The 18482-nt window shown below is 33.8% G+C and overlaps 1 protein-coding gene and 1 non-coding gene across 3 annotated transcripts in view; one reads left to right on the top strand and one right to left on the bottom strand.

Annotated features, from left to right (window-relative positions):
- Positions 1-18482, bottom strand: part of SMARCC1 (SWI/SNF related BAF chromatin remodeling complex subunit C1) — a 136861-nt gene that overhangs the window by 101110 nt on the left and 17269 nt on the right. For both annotated transcript variants that reach the window (XM_074344997.1, XM_074344996.1), the window contains exons 3-6: positions 13208-13293; positions 6312-6393; positions 4967-5059; positions 2366-2435 (exon numbers count right to left, since the gene is read on the bottom strand). In XM_074344997.1, coding sequence (XP_074201098.1) covers positions 2366-2435; positions 4967-5059; positions 6312-6393; positions 13208-13293 — 331 coding nt within the window. The remainder of the gene's footprint in view (positions 1-2365; positions 2436-4966; positions 5060-6311; positions 6394-13207; positions 13294-18482) is intronic.
- On the top strand, positions 5704-5880 carry LOC123613889 (small nucleolar RNA SNORA76). Its single transcript, XR_006721322.2, has one exon. It is a non-coding gene; the product is annotated as a small nucleolar RNA SNORA76 (small nucleolar RNA).

The raw sequence follows: 18482 nt of genomic DNA, 5'->3' as shown, positions 1-18482 counted from the left end.
TATATGCCAGAAATGAGCTCTCAGGGAAATTTTCCCACTACAGCCACAACTGTACATTTCTCTTCACCCAAATCATCAGTATTTGTCTACCCTTTCCCTTATGCTCCAAATAAAAACAATCCTTTTTAAGCCAGACTCATGTCCTCTCACCTACCCACTCTCCTCTCCCACTATCCTGAGACACAAAGCCAAAATCTGCCATTAGCTCTTCCTTAAATTTCATAATTTATTGCCTTAATGGTTTTGCTTATTTTGTACCCTCTTCTAGCATGTCACACTCAAAATATTACTAATATCTTAAGCCCATTAAATATCACCTTTTATATTGTACTAATCCTCTAAACAGTATATTGTATGTTCAAGAGTTTTAATCATGGTTCATATGTGCTGTGGCTGATATTTTTATCATCTGCACGTATATCTGACGTAAGTACATGTAAGGAGCCCAGCACAGAACTTGGCTGAGAGTCAACATTTATTTGGTGGCCATTTATCCTAAGGTAAATTCTGCAATGTGAAGAATCATGTCCTACATTAAAAAATAACTTCCAAAAAATAATTTCTAATATATTAAAATTTAAATGTAAATGCTATCTCCTAACAATTACTCTACTATTAATAGCAATACCCAGAAAGTATGTAGTAAACAATGTTGTATTAAACAGAGGAAAAAAACAACAGGAATAAGGAATCACTAAGTATCTCGATGGAACAATTACAATTCAAATCTTTTGCAGAAGGCAATTTTTTTCCAAAAAATTCACAACCTAAAAGTTTTATACCACCCTTATTAGAGAAAGAGTTAGTCAGCAACAGAATGCTATCAAACACAGCTATCCACCACCTCCATCTAGTGGAAACCAATTGCTATTACCCAACAGGATAAAAGCTGAGAAACCACCAATTAAACACTGAAGGCAGGCTGTTTTCTCACTATAAAAACATAATAATCACACAGCTAATATTGTGACAGTTAAAATAAAATCAAACTTTCAGCATCAAAACTGACGATGAAAAGACTTAAATGTCACAGATAAAACTATTATTAAACTCTCAGAAGAAAAGATGAGTGTAAAACTTCATGACTCTGGATTAGGCAATGGTTTCTTAGATTTGATACCAAATACACAAGCAACTAACCAACTTAACCTCTTATTATTGTTTGTAATATCTGTAGGATTTGTAGTGCTGTCCCCACTCCATTCTTAGTTCTTTCTAAGAACCATTTCTGATGTTATGGAGCACCTTGCTATTGTACATTTTCTACCTAATGTTTGCTCTTATATTTACTATTTTTATCTTTATTTACTTTTACTTATCATTACTATTCCTTCTTTCCTTAAGCTTACTTTGCTTTTATTTTTCTAATTTCTTAAAATAGATGTGTGAGGCACTGATTTTTCAGTCTTTCTTTTTTCCTAATGTATGCATTTAAATATGTAAATTTCCCTCTGGGCATAGCTTCAGCTGCATCCTATCAAATTTAATGCTCTTGTACTTTACTATTCACTTCATAATTATTCAGTTCCAAAATTTTCTATTTCCACTGTAATTTCTTCTTTGATCCATGGATTATTTGGCAATATATTTCTTAATTTTCAAGTATACAAAGATCGTCTGGTAATCTTTTTGTTACTGATTTCTAGCATAACTGCACGGGTGAGGAAAAAAACACTCAGCCATTCAAATCTGATAAAATATGGTTTCTTGAATAGATGCCCTCCAGAGATATGTTGTGCTTACCAGAAGAACTGATCCCTATGAGAGATCTATTTCTCAATCTAAATTAATTAACTTGTTTAATTAATTCAGTTTGTTTCCCAACTTTCCAATCTTTGAAAGAATGGTTAGCACAAATCAGTTTCCACAGGTCTAATGAACTCTGGCCAAGGACAAAATTAACGTTCATGACAGCAGAGATGAAGATCAGAATTTGAACCATTATAAATTCATCAAACTAAAATATTGCTGAGGGGCCCTGTTTAGACAGCCATTAAACTGTTCTTCCCCAGAGATGTTCTCCTACCTTGCAATTTCTCTTAATTTTCAGAACGTGAGACATAGCAAAACTCAACAAAGTTAATACATAAGGTTTGCCTAGATTTAACAACCAGATGATCACCAACAAAGCAATAAGTCTAATGTCTAGAAAGTAGGACATCACAGAATTAGTTTGCTAAGCCTAACTGAGCAAAAAAATAGAAAACTATAAATTTAAATCATCTATGAAACTTACTTAATACTTGAAAGTTTCTTTTCTTTTTTTTTTTTAAACAAAGCTGGTTATATTGTTCAAGCCTCTGCTGATATAACTTAAAATCTAATGAAGTACGAGTTTTCTGGTTCATAACCAAAACCAACTTACCATCCTCCTGTGAGGAAGGATATGGATAAATGTGGTGGGAAGCTTTTGACTTCTCATCAGTAAATGTCCCCTGGAAAGTAAATGAACAAAAAAACATAAAAATAAAACAGAGGACAAATAAACTATGAGATTCCAGATATAAACTGCCTAAGAATTATAAAGGCATCATTTTACTTATTTTATTTGAGGAACAGTATTTTAAGACTATAATATTTTTATTATTTTTAGTCAAGGAAAGGAATAGTGATTAACAACAAGAACAAATTATCTATACACACAGTTATGCTGTTGTATTGAAAAATAAATGTAAGTACCTCTTGGGTAATTCTCTTTGTATCTCTCTTGCTCTCTTTCTCTGGGTAAACTTACCAGTAATTTGAGTACCTCCAACTAATTCTAAAAGTTACTGCAGAGTCATCACAAATTATATTATTTAAAGTGAATAAAAACAAGTTTATGGCCATGAGCCATAACTTAGGGCTACATACATACAGGATGGAGAGTAGATTTCACTCTAGCATGTATGTGTGCTACTGTTGTTTCAAGTCAATGTTAGCAGAGTGGATGATATAAATGCTAAAGTCAAGTTCTAGCTAGGCCACAGCTAGAATACTACATACAGTCTAGAACATTACTTAGAAGTCCTTTAGACACAAAAGTGCTCATTCTAGAGACCATAAGAATGATGTAGTCTTAAAATCAGGTTAAGTAGCACCTTAACATATTCCCTAATTTTTGTCTTTAATAATGAGTATTTAGTAAAAGTTACAACCAGAAAAACATAAAAATGCAATTTTCAACTAGAAGAAAATTCTCAATTTTTAAATTTAGGGCTATCTAAAAATGAATCAGCTACCAAATAAGGCAGGGAAATCTCAGTCACTAGAAGTGTTCAGGCACACTTAACAGCCACAGGAAAAGCTGAAAGGGGGAAGTCAACATCTAATGCATGTGAGGCAACAGTCAAAAGGGCACACTGTTGAGCACTTTGGCCTCTGGAGTCCATCAAATAGGATTCAGTTTGAACCTCAGTCCTACCATCTTCTCCTTGCGTGATATGGGACAAGTAAGTTTTTTGTGCTTCAGTGTCTTGTGTGAAACAGAGCAGTAACAAAAAAAAAAAAAAAAAAAAATCTATTTCACAAGAATTTTGTTAGGACTAAGTTAATAGATACAGTCAGTGAAGAACAGTGACAGGTACCCTGCAAGTGCTCAATTAATGGAGTTTAAATCCATTTTAAATGCTTGAGCAAAGGTCTGATCATCAGTATTCAATAATGGTACTATTATTAGCTTTTAAGGTCTCTTCCCTAAGATTGTATGAAACCAAGAAGTTCTTTATATCCCTAGAAAACAATCCCTAAGTCAGGCTTCTTAAGAAATATGACAGCTAAGTGTTCAGTATAAACTGTAGGAAAATACATAACCTTTTCCAGGATGATCTAGTAGCAGTAAGAGTATATAATTTGAGCTTGAAAGCAGTAACCAGCTGGTTAATTTGTTCCATTTCTGGCCTCTAACATTCCACCTGTAATTAAGCTACAATTGACAACCAACTCCAATAAAGAGACAGTCCATAAGAGAAAAGGTTAAGTGATTTGTTCAAAGTCATATGCTAGTTTAAAAAAAAAAAAAAGAAGTAGACTTCAGACTGATCTGAAGGCACAACCCTATTTATCCTTCTCTTTAATACGAATATTATATATAAGAAAAAGACTGTACTAAATCTTCAACTGTAAGAATTGAAAATATTGGAAATACTAGTTTTGAGAACTTGGAAGATGTTTTACTAAATGCTAAAACATAATTCAACTGGCAGTCTCTCTTGCAGCAGACAAAAGACAAATATTTCAGAAGACTTCTCGACTAATCCTAAAAACTGGCAAAAGTTTATCAACTCAAATGATGTTGTTTCAGAAAATTATTTTCTAACTGGGTGTCCTCAGCTAGTTTACCATGACATGGGTTTGCTTACAGTTTAGCCACATGTAGTCACAAATCTACATGTGTAAATACCCAAGGTCTTCATCTAAAATGAAGTTAGAGGAAGAAGGTGAAGCTGTCAGAAGATAGAATTGGCATGTATAAATCAAGACAAGGTAAACTCATCGGGAAAACAAAATTTTCCACTCATTTTTTCAAAGCTACAAATATAACCGTAATACATATAATGGGGAGGAGGTAGGTTTACCTGAGATAGTATTTCATCTCCTCCTACCAACAACTGTGTCACAAAATCTCACTATTCAACTGTGTAATCGTGATGTTGCTCTGGTCTCTTTAACTCCACAAAAGCACATTTCATAGTAACACTATGATGACTCCATACCAATGACTATACTAAATACTACTCTAGGATACATACATTTATCAATTCATCACATTGTACACCTTAAACTTGCAGAATTTTATATGTCAGTTATATCTCAATAATGCTGGGGAGAAAATGCTACTTTAGGCTAAGAACTGGAGGCAAGTGGAGAAAAAGAAATTTGGTACTCTAAGAACCCAGACAGAGAAATTTTATTTAATCCAGATATATACAGAAATCAAAAGATATGACAGTTGAGATCTGCTAAGAAGTTTCTGAAGTGATCATACCTGATGTCGTTTGATTATATCCTTCAATTTGTTAGCCAACTTCAGATCAATGTCTGGAATGAGGTAGATGTTGGGTCTGGTCAGACAATTGTTCTGAGGAATAAAGAACAGACAGATTTTGAAGTTCTCTTGGTTTTGAAATAACATCACATTATTCATGCATTTACCCTAATGGCAAAGTTAGCACTCAAAGCCATACTGCTTAAAATGGGAAGATGTACTTTGGTAGAGAATGTCAGTGTCTTATTTCAGTATGAGACCTAGGTGTTCAGCAGACCACTTAATGCCATCCCCAGATTCCTTCTCTGCAGCTAGGTACACATGAAAAAAAATGTTGACTCACACATACAAAAAAAGCTGACTTACGACCTAGAGAAATTCATTATCCTTTAGATTAAGGTGCCATATTGATGTATTAATCCTCCTAACCAATTTTACCTGAACTTACCTTAACAGCCTAAGTCTAACGTAGCATTTTAACCTACACCTTCAGGGGAAGCGGAATACCCAAGTTTGCTCATCATGTAAGTTACTTAAACTATAAAGACCCTGGATTATAGCTCTTTTTCCTCATTTCTAATCTTATAAATAGCAACGATTAAAACATGAATATTATCTCCCCAAGCCACCACCAAAAATTAACCAAGAAACAAAAAACATTCAGTTATTTTTCTAAGCCAACAGTCCATGAGACAGGTTTCAGGCATTAAGTTAATAATACCTAGCTGAATTTTTGCCAGCTGTCTCTCCCCAATAAGGTTACTGATCATTAAAAATTATCCATCAAAAAAAAATATTAAGAAAGAAAAGAAGTGGCGCCGGGGGTCAGGCTGCAGCGCCAGAGCACGCGCTCGCGCATAACTGGGGCCGTCTGCCCCCCGCAGCGGCGGCCCTTTTAACCGCTAGCCACACGGCGGCACCGAAAAAAAAAAAAAAAAAAAGAAAGAAAGAAAAGAAAATTAAGTGCTCTCTCTACTAGGTTATAATCTAGTTGGGGAAATAAGATTTATATTTACAGTACAATCATGAAATAAATCCAAAGAAAATATAAATGAGCGACTAGTTAGGATGAGAGAGTGCTTATATGAAATATGAGATTCACATAATGGATTAGGTGAAAATAATAAAGAAAAATAGCACAGATTATCTTATCAGAAGTTTATGATCAATATTCTGTAAATGACAAGTTTTGGTCATATTTTATAGCTCTAATCTCCAAAAATCTATAAAAATAATACAACAATAGAGTTCAGAAAACTTTTCTTCTTTTGATCTAATAAAGCCAATCTTAGAACTGAAAGTATACTAAAGGAAAAAAATTTAGCAATCTAACTTTCTGAGTTACCTGTACCAATGTTTTTTCAATGTTCATAAACATTTCAACATTACGATCCATTCGGGATGGATTCTGTAGATCAAACCTCCGCCTACAAGAGAAGAAAATCATTAATTTGTCTCCCACCTTAAACAAAACTGAAAACTTGGTTTTAGCATTCAATGCAAATGAGTCTGAAAGATCTGGAAATTAAAATAGTACTCTATAAAATGTATGAAATATTCTCTCAGTAGTATAAGAAAGCAAAGTACCAACACCTTCATAAAACATTAAATTTTATGACAATAAAAGCCACTCCAAAAAAAAAAAAAAAGCCACTACAGTCAAAATGAAGTACCAATTCCAAGAAGACTCTGTTTTCCTTAAATGTAAGACATTTTACATCATAGAGAAAAGTAGTTCAGAGATTCAAAGGCAGGGACCTACTATACCATTCTTCTTCAAGTGTAAGGAAAGGCTATCTACTTTATATAAACCTAAAAGTGATTTGTTCAAATTCAGCAGTGTCTGTATTCTCTTTGAGTCTTGTCCTAAATATGGAAAAATTAATCTATTTACCTTTACTTGAAATCTTTCCCAAATGTCTCTTTATATAAGTATCCAAGCATAACATTTATTTTTGCCTATTCTTAGTCATTTCCATATGGTTAAAACTTTACAAATTTGAATACTTCTTTTTCCAATTATTTTTTATTCACCATTTACTCTATTGTTCCACTTTAATTCCAGGAAGATTGAGTACAGCTTAGTCATTGAGAATGTGAACTGTGCAGTCAGAGTGCTTTGGCTTCTAATCCTGACCCCATCTTTCCTTATGTAGTCTTAAGTGATTTATTAATATAAGGATCAATTTCTTCATGAAAACAATGGCCCATTAAGGTTTTTGTGAAGGTTAAATGAAGTATATGTGTTAAGAGCTTAGCATAGTGTTTATGCTTATTCTGTCAGTAAGTGATCAATAAACGTTAACTATGGTTATTTCTTTTTTAATTTGTTTTGGGAGGAGGTAATCAGGATTGACTGATTTATACATACATACATACATACATACATACATACATACATATGTGCACACACAATGGGGGCTGAACTCAGGACCTCGTGCATGCTAAGCATGCGCTCTATCACTGAGCTGTACTCTGCCCTCTATGGTTATTTTTTTTAATCATTACTACTGTGCACGAGGATTAAGCAGTTTGAGTCCAGAGCTCATACTCTTAACTCTCATGTAATCCTGTTTTATCCTGGAGATGCTAACCACACCTGCAACATTTCTTTCTATACTCTGCAGGGCAGGGAGGGATAAATTAGGGGTTGGGAATTAACAGACACACATTACTATATAAAACAGATAAACAACAAGGACCTACTGTATAGCACAGGGAACTATATTCAATTTCTTGTAATAACATATAATGGAAAAGAATCTGAAAAGAAAAAATATATATGTATGTATATATAATTGAATCACTTTGCTATACACCTGAAACTAAGACTGTAAAACAACTACACTTCAATAAAAATTTTTTAAAAGATAAAAGACAAAAAAAAATGACATTAATAGCTAAGATGGACCTCCAGCCCAGATAACTCTATCTTTATTTAACCTTGTACACAGAACTTTTCCTTAAATCACCCACCTCTTTCTTTATTATTATTTTAAAATTTTTGAGTATCCTCCTTCCCTAAACTCTTTTGAATGAAGGGGTAGGTTAGAAATTCCAAGCAATTTCCATTAACTGGCAAGATGATGGACTAACGACTAACTGGGACAACCCTATTACAGCTGACAACCTTCCACTGGTTCCAGCAGCACAATAAAAGGAGAGATGTGGGTGTCTCTCTTTTCTCAAGAAAGAGTCACTCTTTCACAGGCTTCTGATATAAGACCTATATCCAGAAATACATCATTTACAGAATTTGTTACTTAAAAGTTTACTTGTTATTCATAGAGAAACTGCTTCCTTAATAAATGATTCAGATAATGGGATTGAAGAGAATTCTATTAGAAATCTAAGAACTAGTTTGAAAGCAGTCATTAAACAAATTAAAATAGGGCTATCTGGATTTATCTGTAAATGAAGATTAAAAGCTAAATGAATGTTAACAGAAAAAGGATCAAGAATTTATTCTGCTTTTCCAATTGTTGATGAGTAGTTTCTCTTTAGAAGAGTATTCCAGCTAATAAAAAAAGAAGGAATGACAGAACAACACTATTCAACAAGGAATAATCTAAATAACAACAAGGATCAATATCTACACATTAGAATATCTACATTCTAATTTTTTCAAAACTAGACTACTACCACTTGGTTAAGTTGTAAAGACAGGTTGACTCTAGGCGGTTAGCAGTAACAACTGTCCATTACAGAGAAACAACCAGTTGGAGGAACACAACACTGTCTGCAAAGTACTGTTGCCAAAAAAAAGTGAACCTGAATTAGACAGCCTCTAGATCTAATTATCACTTTGCTAGAAATTTAGAAGACTATGGTAAATTATATTCTGGGGATGTATCAGCAAAATCCAGGACATATACAACTTTGCAAGATAAACTTTTTGTAAAGAATAATCTGCAAGGAAAAGAAACAGAAGAGAGAGTGAGAAGGAAAACTGTATGTATATATTTTTAACAGACTTAAGGTCATATGAACCAAATGCAATGTATGAATATTGTTTGGATACTGATTCAAACAAAATATAAAAATTATTCATGAGATAATCAGGGAAACTTGAGCACTAAGTAGATAGTAATACTGAAAATTTATTGGTAATTTTCTTAGCTGTGATAATGGTATTGTTATTACATTTTTAAACTCCAATATTAGAAACAAATACACAGAGAAGTATTTACAGATAAAATTATATAAAGTTGAAGATGCATGATTATAAATGGCAGTTCATTATACTATTCTCCCTTCATTTATATGTAAATGGTATGCCACATAGTAATTTAACAGCATGATACAGTAAAGCTTTCCTGAGTCAGCAGTATGCTATACAAGCAAAAAAGTACATGCATGCATACTTAGAAAAATTGAAATGAAGAAATCAGGTAAATATTATATAACTTTTAGTTGAAAGATTTTATCTGACTTATTTTGAAATTACCAAGAGTATTTAAATAATATTATGCCACGAGTATTTAACTTCACTTTTAATATATACAAAATGTTCAAACCTGCCAATAAGAGAAATGCAAATTAAAACTAAAATTATAAAAATTTTTTGAATCTATTAGATTGCCAAAGATGAAAAGGTGAGGTAATACAAAGTAACAAATAAATACACTGTTGGTCAGTGAGAAGGAAAAAGGTACACATCTGGTAGGACAATAAATTAGTATAATTTTGTTTGAAGATCATTTGGCAACTGTTTATATTACTCTACATAAGTAGGATAAAAATTATATCCCATTAGGTGTATGACTTGGAGATAAGAAAACTTGTCTGGATTCCTGCTATTTTTTTTTTTTTTAATTAAAAAGCTAGATTGACTAGCAGAAGGCAATGTTTTAAAATATGCAATTAAAATGGCTAATTCTTCACAAGTAAAAAATCTAAAACACTTTTGTGATAGAATGACAACCTGACAAACCAGCATTTCTCAGTGAGGCCTAAGGACCACCTAGAGTGTTTTTTTGAAAATGCAGATTCTGTTTTCATGTCAAACTTAGTAAGTGACAATCTATGTCCATGAAGCCAAGTAATATATATTTCTTAACAAGGACTCCAAGTGATTCCTAAAGTCTGAAAGCCACTGCCAGAGATCTGCTGTGGTAACACCTGAAAAAAAGAAATTTACACCTGAAGGAGACTTCACAGGGTAGAAACAAAAGTATTTTGCTCTATAATTTACACATATACACCAGAAACAAAAAGGTCTGAGCCTGTCTACAAGAAATAAATGTCAGCTGCAAAGTATGTCATAGGGAAAAATAAAAGGTTATTTCTCACATTAACACAAATCCTGAACTTTGTTGACTAAGCCCACTTCACCACTGCCAAGCAAAACTTTAAACACAAAATCTTTTCAATCAATAATCTTTTTGAAAGGTATAAACTATGACTATAATATACGGTAACCTGTATACTGTACAACATACAGTTGTATAATATATAGTTAGAACTGTAAGAGAATAAACAAAGCCCTTTTGCATGAGGGCACTGACATTTACTTTTTTGTTACTGAGTTGAACTGGTTGTATTTAATCTCTCCTCAGGAAATGTTTTTGGATTTCTATAGTATGTCAAAATCATCCTGCTTGGTATCCCTCAGTTACAAATAACTTTAAATTAGCCTGCAGTTTTATCCTTTACCAAAAACCTACAAATAAGGCACTTATTGTTCTTGACTAAAAACATAAAGATCAAACTAAAACACTCTAATTCTGGCCTCTTAATCTGTACACTGTACTCACAAATATACCAATAATTACCAGGTATTCCCATTCAACTTCATATACATGATACTCCAGTTTGACATCATTGGAACCTGTAAGAAAGTAGAACCAAAGAAACAAGGGGAAAAGAGGATTTGGCCATAATGGGGAAACCAACAAGCTCTGGAGAACCCAGACAAGGTTCAGAGCAGTATGTTGGGCATGGGGCAAGTCAGAGAGACTATAAAGATGACAGGTCACTATTTAAGATGTCCAAATGGGTGGGTGGTTACTAAAATATACACTGTTGGATGTAAGTCACAGGGGATGGGGGAAGCTGTGTACTGCAACTGGGTGTACAATTATACTTGAAAGGAGATGGTTCTGGTACAATCTGAGTAGAAGACTTAAAACTTCCTATTCCTCACACCTACCATATGACCCAGGAATCCCGCTCCTGGGCATATATCCAGAAGGAACCCTACTTCAAAATGACACCTGCACTCCAATGTTCATAGCAGCATTATTTACAATAGCCAAGACATGGAAACTGCCTAAATGTCCATCAACAGATGACTGGATAAAGAAGATGTGGTATATTTATACAATGGAATACTACTCAGCCATAAAAACCGACAACGCCATTTGCAGCAACATGCATGCTCCTGGAGAATGTCATTCTAAGTGAAGTCAGCCAGAAAGAGAAACAAAAATACCATATGAGATCGCTCATATGAGGAATCTAAAAAATCAAACAAACAAAGCATAAATACAAAACAGAAATAGACTCATAGACATAGAATACAAACTTGTGGTTGCCAAAGTGGCGGAGGGTGGGAAGGGATACACGGGGATTTCAAAATTGTAGAATAAACAAGATTATACTGTATAGCACATGGAAATATACACAAGATCTTACGGTAGCTCACAGAGAAAAAAATGTGACAATGGAATTTGACACAACTTTGTAAAATGATTATAAATCAATAAAAAATGTTAAAAAAAAAAACAAACAACTTCTTATTCCTCACTCCTCTTAAAGTCTCTAACTTTATCCTTTACTTATTTTTCGCTCCCATTTTTAATTTAAGAACATTTTATTTTACATATGCTTTTAAACCACCTTACATCTTTTCGGATATAAGTATCACTGTACTGGCACGCAAAGCAAGTTCCATAACATGTGACTTAGCAAGTTATTTCACTTTTAAGATTCTGTCCTCAAGGGAAATATACACAAAATGTTATGATAACTCACAGAGAAAAAAATGTGCCAATGAGTGTGTATATGTCCATGAATGACTGAAAAATTGTGCTGAACAATGGAATTTGACACAACATTGTAAAATGATTATAAATCAATAAAAAATGTTAAAAAAAAAAAAAAAAGATTCTGTCCTCAAGAGTCCAGGTTAGGACTTAGGATAGATATAAGCTGAACAAGAAAACCAGTAGAGAAGAGTTCCAATTGGGAATCTAGGCAAACCATATATATAATAAAGAGGCATCCTGTCAATCCTACGTCAAGGAATATCCTGGGAGGACCTGTAACACCAGAGCTGGAAAGAGAACGGAAAAACACAAATTCTCTGCTCATTTAATCAATTAGTCAATGTCTTACAAAAAGTTCTGGCATATTTACACATAAGTCATTCTCTATTTACTATAAATCAACTATTTATGTACGAACTTGTCCTGATTTTTGATATGACTACTCATTTACATATCTCAGCTATAAAGTATTGGATTAGCTTAACTTTTATATTAAAGCACACGAATTACATGAATGTCTTTCCTGAAAAGATGCTAAGATTATAAACCACACAACAGAACTAGAACCACCAACCAATTTTAAGTCAATACACCCTAGCAACCCCTCAACCCCATCCCATCGCCCTTGAACTCAGAACCATCATCATTAAACACTCCACCAGTCCTAGCAGCTGAACTTTCCACACTGAGATGGTAGAAACCCCAAAGTTTACGAAAAGGAAGAAAGCACCAACAGACACAGGGTGAGAAAAGGGAAAAGAGTGAAAGGAGAAGCACCACTGTAGGAACAACAGCAGAGACTCATCCTAGCTCCACTTCTGTCCTCGTCACCATCTATACTCCAGGGAGCCAGATGCCTTCCATCTGTACCCTGAGGAGGGCACAATGCATGACTGACTCTCAACACTTAAAACTGCTTTCTGTCAGCACAGTATCAGTTCATTATATAATTTATATTTCACAGTGAGTCTACCTTCCAATCTGCTAATAACACACACCCATCTATCATCTACACACAAGCATGTATGAGAAATAATTTGCCAACAGTTGTTGGATATTTTTCTTGTACAAAGGCACAAGGCAAATTAGGGCTCTAGATAAATGATAACTTACTTTGCATATTAACCATAACATAGAATATATACATATAACCATAATATATAGAATTCTCTAATACCATATAAAAAACAGGATTCAACATTAAGTAACCTAAATATCACATCAAAACATGCAAATAAATATAAAAACTTACCATCCCTGTTCATTTTTATATTTGTAAGCAGCCCCAAGAATGTGACACAAGGTGCCTCCAGCTTTGAAATCCATGAAACATTTTGCCTAAAAATGATACAAGGTATACATGAGAAAAATAAAAGTTCTGACAAAATTACTCAAGTCTGAATTCTAAGCTTTATAAACTCAAAGATATAAACTGCTTATTTAATACCTCTTTAAACACTTTCTAGAATAAAATACAAAGAAACTTTCCTAAAAGTGGATATAAAAATTTTAACAGTCTATGAAAAACAAGATTTACAATAGATAAATCAAAATGTTTCATTAGAAAACACTAATGGACAAAATTCTGATATATTCCAAACCCCTCTGGTGAATTTAAAATTTAACTTTAAAAACATACAAAATTCCAGTAATACACAATTTCCACAATACAATTTTCCTGTAGAATAAGAAATATTAGCATACACTAAAATTTTTCCCCCAATTTAGGTTCCTAATTTTAAGTTACAGAAAAATTATAACTGACCTTGTTATAGTATTTTAATGACCACTGAAACATGGTATAACTAAATTTAGCAATACATAAACCTATAGCTAAAAATCTGTACAACAATCTAAAAGAGATTTGCAATTTATGGATTATAACAATAGAGCTCAAATAAATGCTGAATGATTTCCATATTATGGAAGTAAAAATTTAACATAAAATGATCATCAAATAGGTTAATAAAATGAAGTGTTAGAAATACACCATGCATGTTCTCCTTTGAAAACTATTATTACAACATAATATAATGAAAAGAACTGCATGACAGCAAATAATAAGAGACAGAAAATAGAATGGTGGTTGGTAGGGGTTGGGGAGGAGAGGAATGGACAGTTACTGTTTAATAGGTACAGAGTTTCAGTTTGGGAAAATGACAAAGTTCTAGGCATGGACAGTAGTGATGGTTGTACAATAATGTAAACGTACTTAAATGTAACTGACCTATACACTTAAAAATGACTAAAACGGAAAATTTTATGTTATGTTTATTTTACAATGAAAAATAAATATAAGATACAAGATGAGCTCTTCCAAATTAAGCAGACAAGTAAGCCCTCCAGGTCAGTCTGGTTATCCTGCTGCTTTTTAAATACACGGGTTTCCAAGTTCCTGATTTTTTCTCCAATATTCCTGTTACATCCCAAAAGCTGTATCACATATTCCTAAACAAATACATCTGGGTGCAATTCTTTATCATTAACAACCTGTTATTTATCTGACAAAAGGAACAAGACATTACAATTCTGTAGTGTTGACACTTAAATCAGAACAATATGCTAGGTAGGTACCTACTAGAGTAGAGTAAGACTTAGTTCTCCTGCTAAGCTTTCCCCGAACTCCCCGCCAAGACTAAGCTAAAACGCTCTCTCCAACCCCAACATGCATATCACCATTGCACACACGCAAACCCCTCACAGCATAATACTAAAATGACTGGTTTGTAGATTTATCTGTAATATGAACTCCTTGAGGACAGGAACAATAACACATAAAAATTTTCAACAGTTTAACCATACTAAAATCATTTAAAAATTCAAATCCATGCTACTAAGAAATATATATTGAGCAGATCACAACAATAAAACATCTTTACACATAATTCAAGGTTAAGGTCAATTTCTGGACAGATATTTGATTTGAGGAATTCAAACACTATCAGATACACACTTAAGACAGACAAAATAACTTCTATCAACTAGTACTAGGACAAGTAATGAATGAAGTAGAAAACTGAGAGCTTCAATCTTCCAGTGGTAAAAGGAAAAGAGGGAGACTCACGAACCTGTCAAGGGCACTAGTTCCAGTTACAATGTGCAACAAGGAAAATATCCTTAAAGAGGTGATGGAGAAAAAGAAATCAGAAAGGGAACTTGTGATACATCAAGGATTCTTAGAGCTTGCACAGAAATGGATTTGGGATTCTGGTCCTCATGACAAGAATCAGAAGTACCCACATAAAAGAGTAGCAGACCAGACTCGGGACGGAAAGCTGGAGGCAGAGACAAGAGACTTCTCAGGGTCACCCAAGGGCCGTGACTTGACTTCCTCACTTAACCCTCACCCCAACTAACCAACCCTAAAGAGGCTGTGCTCTAACTGCTGCTAGATGTGGTTCATATTCTTAAACATTCTGTTTAATCTGTGTTAAACACAGATTGTTAAGAGTAAATTCCTCTTGGAATTTACTAAAGAACAAAAGGGCAAGAGGGTACCAAAACTTGAGCTCCAGAGCCAGCAAGGTCCTGCTTCATGTGTTATCTCAGCAGCTACAAACCCCAATTAGGAGGTCAGGGACAGCTCTAACAGGCTGCTTCTATTTCCAGCTGGGAGCACACTGCTTTTGATAAGCTGTTCTATCTCTAAGTTGGAAATTCAATCCAATCTTACTCTGGATGTATGTAAGTGGCCTCAAAATTCTGCTGAGCTGAATGAAACCTAAAAAAGGTAAGTCTAACTGCAATACTTAAAAGCGCTTTAAATCTGTGCCACCGTGTCCTTGTTCCTTTATTTTTTTGACATTCATTAAAGACAAGGTAGTGCTAACAAGGGATAAAAAGGAGAAGAATGTTATATCTTTGTGTGGGTAAAGTATACACATTTATAATGTCATGTTTTGGTCTATTAATGAACAAATGATTGTACCAGAAAGTAGATGTGAGGAAGAGAATAAAGGAGCAGAAACTAAATATGTCCAAGAAACCAAGAAAATCACAGTCATCTTCATACCTTGAAAATAGCTATGAGTAAAAAAAAAAAATCACTTACATTCACCAGAACCCTTTCACCTCACAAAGTACAATGACAGTCAAATATTTCACAAGTTTATATATTTTAACTGCTTTGGAGTTAAAATAATGCTTTCTAGAAGTATTTCCCAGGTTTATTAATAAGAGAAATTAATATAGTCTTAAAATTAGCACCTCTAATCACAGGTAATTACTGATGTAGTGTTCTTAGTCTTGGGGAGAACAAAAACTATTATCATTCCTTCCAATACTGAGACTTCACCACACACCACTTTACATACATAACCTCATTTACTCCTCCCAACAACCCTACGAAGCTGACTTTCTTCACCATGTTTTACTGTTGAAAAGATGTTGCTAGCTCTAGCAATATGGCAGACTAACCAAAAAACCCTACTACTAAAAATGTTGGATAAAATATACAGACATTATTTTAGATGTGAAGCTGAATTAGAAAGAAAATAAATTGCCAGGTGCAAAAATCAAAGAAGGAAAAAGAAATTCAAACTAAAAGTCAAAGTGGCAATCTTGTGAGGTAAAAACTACAACTATAAAGTGACAGGGGACTGAGGATAATGAAATTAAATAGGCAAATAATATTTACCTTGATAACCTAAGTGCTAGGGTTTTACTGTCTCTTCAAGGACAGAAATTAAGACTGTAGACTAAGCAAGGAGGATGTTATTACCACAGACACATATAAAGCCAGGGATATCAATACTGTACCATTAGAGAAAGGACAAGCTAGGAAAAGCATCAGCCAGTCAAAAACTAAGGAGGAAAACAAGCTCCCATCTCAAGATAATCTAAGTTTGGAATGTACAGTAACCACTTAGTCTAGGAACTACATGCCAAATTAACGTAAAAATTGGTCCTAAAATTGGTGTGTCCTCTAAAGCACCTTAAGGAGCAAATTCTCAGCCCAGGTCTATAGGATTCCCAGATAAACTTCCACTGAAAGAGAACTGACAGGCCAAAATTCAAACATGCAAAGAAACAAAACACAATTAAGTATCTGTAAGTCAACAGACAAAACAAACAGCAAGACAAGAATCCTAACATTTTCAGATAACAGACAAAACTTGGTAGGGCTTGCAAAATTAGAATACACAAAATGATTAAAGACACTAAAAAGGGAGAAATATTTGAAAAATATATACTTAGAACTAACAGAATAAATAACATTCAATAAAGGTAAAAGCATAATTGTCAGGTTATACAGTGGATTAGATACAGAAGAATAAAAGCCAAAATTTCCTAGAAATTTTAAAGAATATAAGTGCTCAGCTTCAAGAAACACATCAGTTTCAAGGAATATATTAAAAATTTTAAGCTTTTTTTTACAAAACATACATATATAAAATAACCTACACCTGGACACACCATAGTGCAACTGTGAACCAGCAAAGACAAAGAGATCTTAAAAGCAAGAAAGGGAAATAAACACCACCTAAAAAAAAATTCCAGTAAGTTTTACTGGAGCAGAGCCACATTCACTGTCTGTGGCTACTTTCATACAACAGAAAAGATCAGAATTTGCAGCAGAGGCAGTATATTTAGCATCTGACCTTTTGCAGATAAAAATATTTACTATCTGGCCTTTCACAGAAATAGTAGACTGGTCCCTGGCTCTACATTACAATTGAGAATCTCTGTTCATCAAAAGGCATCATCACAAGAGTAAAAGGATAAGATACCAAGAAGATGCTTGGAATAAATATTTCTGGCACAGGACCCATATCCAGAATACGTAAGAAAAATTTCACAAAAAGAGAGAGAGAGAGAAGATGGATGACTGGGCTTTTTTTTTTTTTTTTTTTAATGTGCAGAACATTTAAATAGGTACTTCACTAAAGAGAATAGTCCAACTGTCAATAAATATGACAGGGTACTCAACTTCATTAGTCATTAGCAACTACAAAAAAAGCACACCAAAAAATTAAATAAAAAAGACAACTTCTAAGCACTGGTGAGAAAGCAGGGAATTTCATCCTCTTATACACTGTCTGTGGGAGTATAAATTGGCAGTATCTGCTAAAGCTGAACATATACCCCTTGCAACCCAGCAATTCCATTCCTTGGAATGTAACTAATAGAAACATTTACATTTACCACAAGACATATGTAAAAATATTCATAGCAGCACTATTTCTAACAGCCTTAAACTGGAAATTAGCCCAAAAGCCCCTTAATGGGAGAATAGATAAATTAAGCATAGTACTCCATTGTAGAATGTGCAATATTATGCAACATGGGTTGCCAAATTATGACCAAGCTGCCCGTTTTTAAAATTAAATTTTCATTTGAACACAGTCATACCTACTCATTTGGGTATTGTCTTTGGCTGCTCTTATGTTGGGCAGTTGTGACAGAATCTGTATGCATGTAAGCCTAAAATATTTACCATCTGTCCCGTTAAAAAACAATTGCCCCCTCCCCCAAAAATTGCCAAACCTTTAAACAGCAAACAGAATGAACAAACTGCAACTACAAGT

This window comes from Camelus bactrianus, chromosome 17 (genome assembly GCF_048773025.1).
Source record: "Camelus bactrianus isolate YW-2024 breed Bactrian camel chromosome 17, ASM4877302v1, whole genome shotgun sequence".
Taxonomy (NCBI): Eukaryota; Metazoa; Chordata; class Mammalia; order Artiodactyla; family Camelidae; genus Camelus; species Camelus bactrianus.
The sequence above is the reverse complement of the archived record's forward strand: the minus strand, read 5'-3'. Positions and strand labels throughout refer to the sequence as shown.